This window comes from Callithrix jacchus, chromosome 11 (genome assembly GCF_049354715.1).
Source record: "Callithrix jacchus isolate 240 chromosome 11, calJac240_pri, whole genome shotgun sequence".
NCBI classification, from domain to species: Eukaryota; Metazoa; Chordata; class Mammalia; order Primates; family Cebidae; genus Callithrix; species Callithrix jacchus.
Genome location: NC_133512.1, coordinates 54945028 through 54959318, shown reverse-complemented (window position 1 = coordinate 54959318; position 14291 = coordinate 54945028). Strand labels below are relative to the sequence as shown.

At 36.6% G+C, this 14291-nt stretch overlaps 1 protein-coding gene across 12 annotated transcripts in view; it reads right to left on the bottom strand.

Annotated features, from left to right (window-relative positions):
• SGCE (sarcoglycan epsilon) overlaps positions 1–14291 on the bottom strand; it is a 75938-nt gene that overhangs the window by 55857 nt on the left and 5790 nt on the right. For 4 of the 12 annotated variants that reach the window (XM_009002419.5, XM_009002421.5, XM_009002420.5 and 1 more), the window contains exon 2: positions 3063–3170. The exons of the other annotated variants lie outside the window; for them this stretch is intronic. In XM_009002419.5, coding sequence (XP_009000667.1) covers positions 3063–3170 — 108 coding nt within the window. The remainder of the gene's footprint in view (positions 1–3062; positions 3171–14291) is intronic. 12 annotated transcript variants of the gene reach the window in all.

Here is a 14291-nt window from a genome sequence, read left to right as displayed (position 1 = left end):
AGAAGCTGATGGCCCTCAGCTTGCTCAAGTGAGTCCGCTACTCCCATTCCAGTAAAGCAAAGGGATTCCATAGTCCATATTTGGAGTATTCTTTATGACTTTTCTAACAACTTACTGGGTGCTGAGGTAGTATGATGTCAGAAGTGTTGTTCTAAGGTGTTCAAGGATTCCTCAGAATCCTATTTACAGAAGAAGCATCATCCTACCGCTTTAGCTAAGAATTGAAATATTTGCTGGACATGGTAGCTCACGCCTGCAATCCCAGCACTTTGGGAGGTCAAGGCAGGCAGCTCTCCTGAGGTCAGGAGTTCAAAACCAGCCTGGCCAACATGCTGAAAACCCATCTCTACTAAAAATACAAAATAATTAGCTAAGCATGGTGGTAGGCACCTGTAATCCCAGCTACTTGGGAGGCTGAGGCAGGAGAATTGCTTGAACCTGGGAGGTGGAGGTTGCAGAGAGCTGACATAGCACCACTGCACTCCAGCCTGGGCAACGAGAGCAAAACTCTATCTCAAAAAAAAAGAAAAAGAGAAAAGAAAGCTATACAAAACATACATTTGTTAAATTTATTTTATATATATATGCTCCTATCATCTTCTGTGCTCTCTTGAAATTTTCAAAAAGAGACAACTGGGATTCATGGTCAAGAACATCTCAGAGAACATTCTATATCTCAGACAGTATTTAAAATGGCCTTGCCATAAAAGCTACTAGCATTTGTGATTATAATTTTAAAAGTGATGAAACAATTCTCCTCATACAGTTGAAAAAATGTATTTTCTGTATAAGGTATCTTGATAATTCAGAACTATAATGATAGGATATAAATAGGATGAGAAGAAAGGAAAATAATCTAAGGGATGAGATAAGCTAAACTGAGGAAATAAGAGAACATGATAACCTAAACTCGTTACCTCAGTAGATTCAAGATGGGGTGATCATTTCCATTCTGAAAACTATAGTTATCTCTCAGGTCCCAAGGAGAAAAATCAGTGAGATGTTCAATGACACTATGAATTTTGAAACAGGAAGAGACTTGCATCTCTTAGAGATTCTAGATGATACTATATGTCAAGGTCTTAAAATGCGTTTCCCTAAGAACAGCACCATAATAGATGACTCCGCTGAGTCTAGCAGCTGGTGAGAGAGTGTTTTTTTTTTCCCTTTGGCAAATCAAACAGCAAGAGGAGGACCTCAGAGAGGACAGAATTTCCAGGGATCAAAGTTAAAGAGAAAAGTCTGAAGAAAAGGGATGATTGCAACCTAGTGAAAAAAGATGTAAAGTCTAGAGGAAACGTCTTCAGGGATCCTAAGTGAAGCGTAAGGAGCCAGGGCATGTCCCAACTCCTTTGGAGATGACAGAGCAGAAGCACAGTGCAGATTGCAACAGTGAAGGACACCAGGGACCCATAACTAGAAAAGAGATTAGAAAAAAGGAAGAGTAACTGTGTCAAAGAAGCCGATGGCCCTCAGCTTGCGAAACCAGCCAAATAAGGATAATCAGGGAGAATCTGATGGCAATATCTAAAGAGAATGTGGGGGAAAGAACTATGAGACCATGGGCCTGTGTCCTGGAACAAGTGCATCTTAAAACAAATTTTTGTGATCTCTTCATGGGAAGTTATTTTTATGAAACTCTATTTATATTTTCTTACAGATCTTAGTAATGAAAATTCCTTAAAAATACACAGGTGTTTGTAGGTTTGTTTCAAAGTCAGTTGGGGAAAAAAAATGTTGGGAAACTTGGTCCCACTGTGAAAGAGACCTGGGGGTAGAAGAGTCCAGCTGAAGAATAATTTGGTTCCAGCTGTAAAAAAGTTATTGATGCCCAACTTCAGAGATGTATGAAGAAAATGAATTAAGCCAGGAATCACTCCTACAAGTACCCAGCATGTTTCATTTGGCATTATCATCTTATCACATAAAATTACTGTTCTTTTGAAAACATTTTAACATTACTATTATTATTACTTTTTTTCGAGACAGAGTCTAGCTCTGTCACTCAGACTGGAGTGCAATGGCACAATCTCAGCTCATTGCAACCTCCACTTTCAGGGTTCAAGCGATTCTTGTGCCTCAGCCTCCTGAGTAGCTGGACTTACAGGTGCCCGCCACCATGCCCAGCTAATTTTTGTATTTTAGTAGAGATGGTGTTTAACCATGTTGGCCAGGCTGGTCTCAAACTCCTGACCTCATGATCCACCCTCACCTCGGCCTCCCAAAGTGCTGAGATTATAAGCATGAGCCACCATGCCCAGCACATTCCTATTATTTTTACAGCCATTTTTGTTGCTCCAAAGTTAGAGAAACTATTCTACTATTCTACTAATGTTCACAAACACATGTAGCTAATATTTTATGTGAAGGATCATCAAGCCAAAAAAACAAGAAATATTAGTGCAAGTTCATAATATTAATTCATATTTTGAAAACAACTAATACTTTGACTTAAGTAATGCCTTTTCTCCCTAATAAAATGTATTATTTCAAAGGTCCTGGAATATTGCTGATGGACATATTTATAGATACAGAAGAAAAATCTAGAAGAATCAATCAATCATTTACAGGTCAAGTCATCTTTCCAATAGAAAACAAGTACAAACTAAGTATTTAATAGCAAAACATATCAATTTGGTTTTGCAACAAGAATAATCCAAATTTAGCCAAAATATTTCATGACTGTTTCTCCAAGGTTACATACATGCTATTTTAAATGACACATGTTGAATGTACTTCTTAATATTTTCAAAATTATAAATAACTTGTTATAGTAACCACAGTAGGACAATTTTTTTAAGTGGCAAGCTAGTGACTGGATAAAGGGTTGGTTAAAAACATAGGAATGGTTTTTAGTTTTTCTTTAAAAATGGCAAAGCTATAGCCAAGGAAAAGAACTTGAAAAATAATGGATTAAGAACACAGAGGATAAGAAGTTTTAGAAGATTAGGAAAACAAAATTTTTTTTTTCAGACTGACTTACTAGAAGAAAAAAAGCCACAAATGGAAGCAGACATTTAATTGGCTCCCCAAAGGGATTTAGATTTACAACCTAAACTCACCATCTTTCATCCCAGCAACCATTTTTCTGCTGATAATAAAATTGTTGGCCTGTCTGGTCTTCCAGTTAACTGTTCCATTTATGCCATCAGCACAGCTTAATAAAAAAGCTTTTCAGAATAAAACAGATGTAAAAAATGAAATTAGTGTCATATTAAAATGACTATCACAGATCACCTACTATTAACTGGGATCAGATTCCTTGTAGCCTAGCTAACTGTTTAATTCTAGTCAGCAAATATTTGTTGTATGTCAATTCAAGAAATATGTGGGGCTATAAGACAACCAAAGCACAGTTCCTGCCCCTGAAGGAGCTTACAATCTATGGGGATTGGCAATTCATGTATAAAAACATATATACAATAAATTACAGTAATTACATACACAAATGGTAGAAAGCATAAGTGCTATAAGAACATTGATGGGAAGCTATTATCTCTGGCTAGGAATGTTGTGTTAAGTTTAAAGTACCTTTTAAATTCACAGTTGCATTTTGCTCACACTGGCAGCAATGACTAGGATAGGAACACCAAATAGGAGCTACTGCAAGAGTGTTGGGTAGTAGTCAGGGTGAAGCACAAGGAAACAAAAGGTGATGCCAATTACAAGACAACATGAAAATAATACTGACAACACTTTTTCAAATTGCTGCGTGTAGGGATAAAAGGAGAATCAAAGATGCCTTTGATTTTTTAAATCTAGAATGATAGAGAACAGTGATATATTAGGACCGCAAAAAATTCAATTTCAAGAGAAAGATGATTAATTTGATTTGGGATATGTTAATCTTAGGGTACCAGTTGGACATCCAGGTGAAACTAAGAGGAAGAAGAGAATGTAATGGGACTTCACTTACAGATTTAAAGTCCTTCTCCAGAGAAATGATTATTTTTTTTTTAATTTTTTTATTGGATTTTAGGTTTTGGGGTACATGAGCAGAGCATGCAAGACAGTTGCGTAGGTACGCACATGGCAGTGTGCTTTGCTTTGCTTCTCCCCTTCACCCACATTTGGCATTTCTCCCCAGGCTATCCCTCCCCTCCTCCCCCTCCCACTGGCCCTCCCCTTTTCCCCCCAATAGACCCCAGTGTTTAGTACTCCCCTTTCTGTGTCCATGTGTTCTCATTTTTCATCACCCGCCTATGAGTGAGAATATGCGGTGTTTCATTTTCTGTTCTTGTGTGATTCCTTTAAGATACCATGTCCCTAGTAACACATACATCAAGCTCTTACATCGAATATGATCTGGAGTAAATACATATTCCTGTTTTTGACTCATTCATCGATCCTGTTTTTCATCATCCAAACTGCTAATCCGCTGCCTACTCTCTGATTTTTCACCCTTACATTTCAGACGTGATAGATTTGGGCACCATTTTTTCTGACTACAATATTGGCTTTCCATCCTATTCTCCCTTTGGCTATCTTAGGGTAAGTTCCTTGCAGATTTGGCTTGGCCGAAGAAATACCAAGGGGATCTGTCCTGGCTTCTGTGTTTTGTTTTGTTTTGTTTGAGATGGCATCTAGCTCTACTGCCCAGGCTGGAGGGGAGTGGTATGATCTCAGCCAACTGCAACCTCCTCCTTCTCAGCTCTGAAATTCTCCTGCCTCAGCCAATGGAGTAGCTGGGACTACAGGCATGCACTACTAAACCTAGCTAATTTTTGTATTTTGGTAGAGACAGGGTTTTACCATATTGGCCAGGCTGGTCTCAAACTCCTGGCCTCAGGTGATCCACCCATCTCAGCCTCCCAAAGTGCTGGGATTACAGGTGTGAGCCACCGCACCTGGCCTCTCCTAGCTTCTGGACCTGAAATGAAGAAAGAATGCTCAAAAGGTAAGAGGGACAGCAAAAGCAAAACAACATGTTAATAAATACATTAACATATCAAAAGCAGAGGATGATTCAGCGAAGAATGAAGAGAGGCAGTCACAGAGATTGGAAAATGAAGTCTGAAGAGTCACATAGGCTAACAGAAGAGAGATGTGAAGATGGAGAGTGTGATCCTCACTTACTGCAAAAATGTTAAAGAGGATGAGAGCTTAGAAAAGACCACTAGATTTGAAAAGTGAGAAGTTACTCGTGACTCCTCGAAAGTAGAGTTCCAACAGAGTGGTGAGAGTAGAAGCCAAACTGTAAAAGGCCAAGATGTGGATGCAGAAATCACAGTTAATCTTTCAAGAATGCTGGTCAGAATAGGGAAGCAACAAGAACAAATGATAGACTGAAGAAGTAGCAAGGTGGACAAAAGGTTGGTTATTTTAGTAGGGATGACATATTTTGTATCTAAATTGAGGAAATGATGTAAGTGGGGGAGAAAGAGATTAAGGATAAAGAACAGGAGCATAATTGATGAGATACAATCCAAGAAAGGGCAGAATGTGTAGGACCAAGCATATGAAAGTAAATAAAACACTTTGTGCATGAGAAAAGGAAAGTAAAAACAGTAACAGTTAGTGGGGTACAGCAAACTTTACATTAAAAGAGCTCCCAACTTAATAAATCAGAGATAAAGGGCTTATTCCCTTTTTAAACTAAATTTTCAGTAAAAATTTGAACTTAAACTAAATTATTAAAAATCCAAAGTTCCCTTCAAAATGAAAAAAGAATACAATTCAAACCCCAGATTATTATTATTATTATTATTATTAGTAGTAGTAGTAGTAGTAGTAGTGGTTTTAGATATGGGGTCCACTATGTTCCCTAGGATGGACTAGAACTCCTGGGCTCAAGCAATCCTCCTATCTCAGCTTTCCAAGTAGCTAGGACTACAAGCACTGCTGGGACCACTGCAGTTAGCTAAAACTGAAGTTACTGATTTAATCATTATACATAGTATGCTTATATCAAAATGCCACAGGCACCCCCTATATATGTACAACTATTAGACATCCATAATAAAAAATTTTTTAAGTTAAGCCAAGTTATTAAAAACAAACAAACAAAACTTCAGGTGATCATTTCAGTGATATGTAGCAGTACAAATCAAAATCCACAGCACCCCCCAAAATAAGCTACTTAATTTGTATTCAATTTAAAAAATATGTCAAATTGAGAATATTAATTTTACCTACTAAATTTTATCTGCCAATCTTATAATTTGTCTAATAATTTATGTAATAACTGGTTATATATTTTTAAATCTAAATGAATAATACAGTAGGCATTTCCTAATAATCTAAGCTAACACAGGATCAGAAATGCTAATAGTCTCTTGTGGCAAAATACTCCACCTCCGGGGTTTTCCTGATGGCTATGTTCCAAAAGCAACAAGCTGCTTATGTAAGAATCACATAGGCAGCTCCCTCAAAATACACATTCATATGTACTCCCAAAATATAGATAGTAAAAAAATTTTAAAACACATGTTCACACGACTCCACCATGGAGAGTCTAGATAGGTGGGTTACACAGTTCTATCAGGTAATTCACATACACAACTGTGAACTCTAGAAGACAGATGAGCCATCACAGAACCCAAAGAAATATATACTATAATCTGAGTTACATATGCAACAAATGTAGGGCTAACCTTAGAACTGAAAACCCTACCCATTCCAACCTCCAGCTGATTTATAGAAACAGCCAATTTGCAAAAACATGTAAGACCCTGCTGGATAGTGGAAAATCCCAACTAGAAGGTCAAAAAACAGGTGGCCAAATTATTTTCTACAATGTTCCAAAGAACAATGTATGTGTGGATATGACAAGCAACATTTAGATTTAACTGCTTCCCATTACCAGCTCCTAAGCAAGGTACTTTCACATATACTGTCTAATTCAATCCTTACAAAACCAAATCAATCTTTTAATGTGTCCGACGATTATAGAGGCTTAATCTTACAGCAGAATGGAATAAATCCTGCAGGCAAGCAGACACTCTATAGAACTCTCCATTTCTCCATGGACTGGGTAGTTACCATAAAGAAAGAATGGGTTGAGTGCCCAGACAGATTCTCTTTTGTTCCTTCCTTTATACTAGCTCAGTGGTTCTCAGACTATGTTGTGCATAAGAATTATTGCTCAGAGTGATATACACAAAACTACACATATTACCTTGTGGGTGATTTAAAGGATTTACTAGAATAACTTTAAGTCTATAGAATTTTTTCTTAAACTCTTGCTTTTAGAATCTGACTAACCCAGCAAAATATTTAACACCACTGCATGTCCTTGGCTAGTGAATCAATGCATCATTGCTCATACTTTCCAGTTCTAAAGTATAAGGGCTCATACTTTCCAGTTCTAGTTAGCTTTTACAGGATTCAAAAAGCAAATTGAATTGGGTGTCTCAATTGTTTAAAAAGAGAGGCAGGGTAGAACAGTTTAAACACAACACACAGATGTTGCTCTATTTCAAGGCCAGCACTGCTTTTGAGCACATTCATTTTTTAAAAGTTTGTATTGATCTATATGAAGTCCTACTTTGACCACAGAAGACTGAAGTCCAATAAATCTCAATAAAAGGACAATGTTTTATGGCTCTACTCCCCAGGCAATATCACTAAAGGCAAGACACGATGCCACAAATGATGTGGATGCTTAAACATTCAAGTCTCTCACACATTGAGGGAGAAACCTCAATAACAGGAAATAACTATTTGTTTTTAATTGTGTGTACAATATCCTGGATCCACTTGACTACTTGTACAGAGTATTGTATTCCGTACATTGCTAAGTGCAGAGTACTCACTGAAAAAGGCTAGTATTTTAAAGTTTAATTTTCATTAGAAAATAACCAATGCATTTTCTTACTTGAGAATGAATTTCTTCTCTAGGATAGAAAAATATGACTCAATATTTAAAATAGCTATCCGACCTACAACTTTTCAAGATTAAATCTAATGTGTAAAGATATGTCAATCTGTAGAGACTAGTTCTTGAACTTCCTCCAAAGATACTGGACCATCCTCAGAAATCTTAAAAGAAAATGAACCCACTGTGCTCACCAGGTTCATGGTAATCTATGCTACAGTTATAGCATAGGTGCAAATTTACTCTAGTTCATTAACACAAAAGCAAAGAATCACAAGCATCTTGCATTTACATAGCCTAAACTAAAAAGGCATTCACACAATTAGCCAGGATATCACTGTACACAATTTAATCATCTTTTCAATGTTCCCTCTTCAAAATCATCAAAGCCTAAATTAATCCAAAGGTGGCTGGCACGCCTTCACCTTCCCCAGAAACCATACAACAGTTAAAGTTTGACTCAAGAGTCCATGATTCATTTTGAGTCTTGTAGCAGCATGACTACATTTCATCTGGCCCGGGGCAAGCACTCTCTGAAGAGATACTACTCTTTCCCAAACCTGAATAATTTGCTGACTGGGGGAGGAAAGGATTGCTATTTAATAAAAGTAATTGAAGAGCTGTGAATAGGACTGATTGCTGATGAGCTAATCAGAATATCAAGGAATGGAAATAATAAATAATAACATATTCAGACATCACTGTCCAAGTAAACAGCAGGATATGCCAAATGAAATTATATCTGATTGTCATACTCACCTTAAACCAAACTGTCAAGTCTTTCTCTGTCCACTACTTCATTTGTCTCTTTCATATTCTACTCTAAGGGGAATGGAAGACTTTGTTTCCAGGAGTTCGTTATATAGTTCACCTGTCCCACATCCCTTCTTCTCTACCATCCCCATCCAAGTTGCTATGTTTCTCCCTGACCCTCTACATTTTTCTCTTCCCTTCTTTTATGCAATTATCATTACTTTTTGAATTGTTTCCTATATCAAAACATTGTTTTTATATTTTTCTCTCTTAAAAATATAAGTTGACCATTACTTCTCTTCTTCAGCTACCATGTCTAAAATACTAAGTGCTGGATACTACAGGGGGTTTTACACATATTAACTAATGTAATCCTTACAATGACTATGTGAAGTAGGCAGTATTTGCTCTATTTTACAAGATTACCAAGTTTAAGAAAATTATGTTAACATATCCCAGGTCATATGTTTACTAAGTAGCAGAGTTGAATTTTGAACCCATTTTGTGGCTGACTGCCAAGTCTATGTCACGTACACATCAATACTACCCCCAAATACAGTCATGTATTGCTTTAACAAAGGGGATACTTTTTGAGAAATATATTTTTATGTGATTTTGTTGTTGTACAATCATAGAATGTGCTTACACAAAATGGTATATACATTTTAATTTATACTATTTTTTTCATATAGAAAACCAAAGTCCCCATTACCATTACTATGCTATTGCTGTGCACTGGAAATTAATCTCATGCACTATGGGCATCAAAACAAAAATGAAAACAATTTGTTGAAAGAAGAAAGATTTAAATTTTGGACCCTACGGGGGAAAAATGGCTTTGTTAAGGAGGATTGTCTAGTCCAACCTCTGAAAGGAGTCAGGAAAAGATAATCCTAAAAGAAATGTTATAGCAAGACTTTAATGAAGGATGCCAGAAGAAGCCAAAAAATTAGATACTACAGAGTGAAATAAAACTGTAGTGCAGACAGGCAGTGTTTAACATCAGTCTCTACAGAGGGTCTGGGTTCAAATCCTAATTTTTGTCCATTTGTCAAGTTACTCAATGCTTCTCTGCCTCAGTTTCCTCATCTCGAGTAGAATAGTACTCATATCAGAGAGAGATTATTGAGTTTTAAATGACATAATACATTTAAGAACTTTAGAAGAATGCCTATAATATAATGATGTCCTCAAAAAATTAAAACTATCATTATATTTACTCTTCTAATTTGAAGACAATTTTGTATTTCTTTAAATATAGTCACTTTAAAAAATATATTTTCAAATGAAAAAAACTGTCATCACTACAGGTAGCATTATATAATACTGCACTCTCACTTTTTTCCACAATCATAACACATATGAAAAATGATATTATATAGAAATACACAGAGAGTCAACTGTAGAAGCTACTCAGAAGAAGAGGCAACAGCCATACCAAACTCCACCACGTGACTACCCAAGGGCTAACAAGATGGCATCTCAGGCAGTCCTCATTCTCCATACTCTGGCAAGTTGAGAGCTCCAGTTTAACCCTTGAGGGAAGCCAGATGTATTAAGAAATGAATTATATCTATATTTATATTCTGACTTTTATAAACTTTTAGATTTTTATTTAGAGAAAACAATGCAACAAAAGCAAAATTTTATGTGTGAACAAGATTCAACTGCATTAAACACCTCAAAATTGAGTGGAAAGTTCAATGTTCAATATAAGAAGTGTTGGTTTGACAGAATAGTTATTGGAGAAGGTAAGGTTATTCGCTTCAATTGGTATTTTTTGCTACTTTGCTCAAATAGCCTGAGAAGGTGAGTGTGGGTTTCCACTCATGAGAACAGTACTCTGTATATCTCAGATGAAATAGGAACACCAGTGGGAACTTTAACACAAATGATGCATATAAGCAACAGTTATATGCATATTATAATTTAATGTCCTTATTTGTACAATGTTGGACTGTTGTGATAATAAAATTAGTGAAAAGCAGAATACAAAACAGTATACAGGCAATGTAAAATCTAGTGTAATAGTGCAATCTAGTGGAAAAAGATTAAAAAGCCAAGTATATGAGCTATTGGGTTAGGGAAGTAAAGCTACAGGAAAAATTTCCATCACAATAAAAAAATATAACAAGGCTCACATGATCTTTCCAACTAAGTAATCTCAAAAGAATAAATATTCTTATATTGGATGTTTGCTGTAAATTGTTATTAATTTTCTTAATTATAAAAACCATACATTCTCATGGTATTATAATACATTCCAATAGTGTAACCAGAAGGGTACAAAATAAAAATATTCTTTCTCATATCCCAGTTGCCATCCACCAATGTCACTGCCTAGGGTATCTACTCTTAATCGTCTTGGCATCTTTTCCATATTTTCTGTGTGTGCACATAAAAACACATACCATCACATTTTTTCATTTAGAATATATCTTGAACATGTTTACATGATAGCACATTTTAAGGCTACATTGTTTTCTGCTATGTGTCTCAATCATAATTTATTTATCATCACGTCAAACTAAGCTTGTCCATGATCTTTCCCTTAAAAACTGATCCTATTCCAGCCTTCTTCATCCCATGTGTGGCATCACTATCTGTCCTCATGTAGATGACAGAAATCTGGAAATCATCCTTGAAATCTCCTCCCGACAAACTCAACACCAAATTCAATGCAACACTCGCTCCCATTGATTTTTATCCCCCAAAATATCCCTCCTATCTTCATCTCCCAGTCACCACCCTAGCCCACAAAGTCATCATCTCTATCCTTAATTGCTAAAGGAGCCTAACTAGTCTGCTGCAAGTTATTCTGACCCCTCCAACCCTTTCCTCACAAACAGCTAAAGTACTCTTTTTGAAATGCAGATCCGATCATGTTCGGGTTAAACACCTGCAAAGATGTTCTCACTGCTCTTAGTATAAAGATTAAACCCATTAAGTTAGTCTACCAGGTCCTGCAAAATTTATTCCTTGACTTCTTCTCCAGCCTCATTTAACATTGTGTTCGCCTTTCTCTTTCTGCTCCAACTTCACTAGACTTCTTTTAGCACTTTTTGTTTACCATATTCAACCTGCCCCAGGGCCTCTACAGAGGTCTTCCTTTTACCTCAAATATACGTATCCTCCTTACTAATATTTACTCATCCTTAATATCTGAGTACTTCCTTGGAAAAGGCTTCCTTAAACCCCCTCTCTGGCCAAATCCTCTACTTAAAAGTTCTAGTCATGTTTGTAGCACTTACCATAGTTTTAAGAGCACATTTATATGTGTAATTGATTAATCAAATGATCTTGAAAAAAAAACCCTGTTCTTTGTCAACCTCACTAGTGTAAAAAGTTTCTCAATAGCTGAGCTGTGTATTCCCCAGCATCTAGCATGGGGTCTCAAAACTAGTCTATACTAAAAAAAAAAAAAAAAAAAAAAAAAAAAAAAAAAAAAAAAAAAAAAGAATGAATAAAAGAATTACTGGCCGGATAATTACGAGAGCAGTGGCTCATACCTGTAATCCCAATACTTTCTGAGGCCGAGGTGGGTGGATCACCGGAAGTCAGGAGTTCAAGACCAGCCTGGCCAACATGGTGAAACCCTGTCTCTATTAAAAATACAAAAACATTAGCCAGGTATGGTGGCTGGCACTTGCAATCCCAACTACTTAGAAGGTTGAGGCAGGAGAATCACTTGAACCAAGGAGGCAGAGGTTGCAGTGAGTAGAGACCACGCATTGTACTCTAGCCTGAGCAACAAGAACAAAACTCTGTCTCAAAAAAAAAAATTATTAATTAGTAAAGATGACCAGGATTTTTTCTAGTTTTTCATCATGATGAACAATACTGTAATAAAAATCCTTATCTGTATCTTTGAGCACTTTCACCAGTATATCTATAAGCTAGATTTCTAGCAGTAAAATGGTTAGACAAGAAATAATGTACATTTCAAATTCTGATAAGCACATAAGTAATCTGTTCTGTTCCTACTTCTGCAGTACTGGTCTTTGAGGAGAATCAACCCTGTAACTAGAGGAAATAAAAGATATTAAAAGTGCTACATTGACTATTTCATAGAAAAGAAAAGCCAATGTCATTTTACTGCACAGCAAGAAAAATGAATTTGCCAAGGAGGAAAAACAAAACCTCAGGGATATTTTTTTCTCTTCTTTTGCTTTCCAAGGTAAAAGAGCAACTATACTTCTATGCATACTACTGAAGAAAATAGGTGACAAATATTCCACTTTAACCGCTGTAAGAAAATTACTCCGATTCCTTCTTTCAAATTTGCAGCGAACCCCGAATCTCCATAATAATCAAAGTGGTAACCAGATGAATGAGTGGGAAAGAATGGGAAAGAATTTATACCAGAGCTGCCTAACTCCTAAACATTTTTGAAATGAGCGGGTTCATTTATCAGAAAAGAAAGTCTGCATACATGTCACAACAGATGCTGTGGCGATTCCCGTGGTACAGGATGCCAAAGATCTATTCCAAAAAACGGATTAGTCTAAGGCAATTAGATAGAAAGTGAAATGTTCTAAACAGGAGTGGCTCTTAAATAATAAAATGCACTTAAACTGCTACTGCATAAACATTGCATAAAAATTATTAAATGAAGATACAAAAAAAAAATTCTACCAGAGTGACCAAAGAAGAAAACAGCACTATGGCTTTCATTAACATATTATTTCCAAGAATCTAACAATAATCATGCCAGCAGCTAATGTTTTGAGGTTACCTATTTATTTCCCAAGGTAACTCCTTTAAGTTTTAAAATGGAAACATTGAGAATTATTACTTCCAAGGCAGGGGAGCCGGAGCTGGAGCAAGCAAGCTGCATTCAAGGAATTACAAGTGGCTGCCTGTAGATCAGCTGAGGATTGACAAACCAGAAACTCATCTTTGAGCTTTTCTGTCTTGGAAATATGAACTCGGCCCAAGAATGCCCGTGGCATCTTAAACAACTGGGATGCAAGCCATCACAAATTGCCATTTGCATTATTACAATCCCACAAAAGTGCACGGGCCCTTTTATAAAAGAGAGAATAAGAGAGGAGAAAGTTGTTCAACATTAGAAATATACATCATACAGTCAGAATGAAAGTGACTGCATTTCTGACCTAATAACTGCAGTGGAAGAGAAAGTTCTAAGTGTGAGGCAGAAGTAAAAGCTGCAGCGAAAAGTTAGAAAAGATGACAGACAAATTTTTCTATCATTTCTTCACCTCTTTCATTAGACTTCTTAGTATGCAAGAACTAAGAACTCCAGGGCACATAAACAGCTTCTGTAGCATCCAAAACTACTCAAAAAGGGGTCCTGTAAAGAAGCCCTATATACCCCACAAATTCATTTTGAGAAATCACATTTTCAAAGTTTGATATAGTAGCCAAAATAAACAATCGATAGTCAGATGATCACATAGGAAAGAAAAATCTACCTCGAGACATGTCTGAGACACTAAGAATGTGCCCTTAAGCCAGGCAGAAACCAGGCTAATCTGAAAGACAGAAGTTGAAAACATTTAATTAAAATATTTTATTTTGCTATGTAAAAGCCGAAAATTGTAACTGTTAAGTTTTATAGGGAGATATATCACAAGGGAGGGGAGGTTGCAGAAGAAACCCTATTTTCCCCTGGAGAAGAGGCAGCTGAGCTCTAGCACTCAAACTGCCTCCTCTAGCCCTGGGTATCCTCGGCATCCACGGCCAGTCAGCCCCAGAAGCC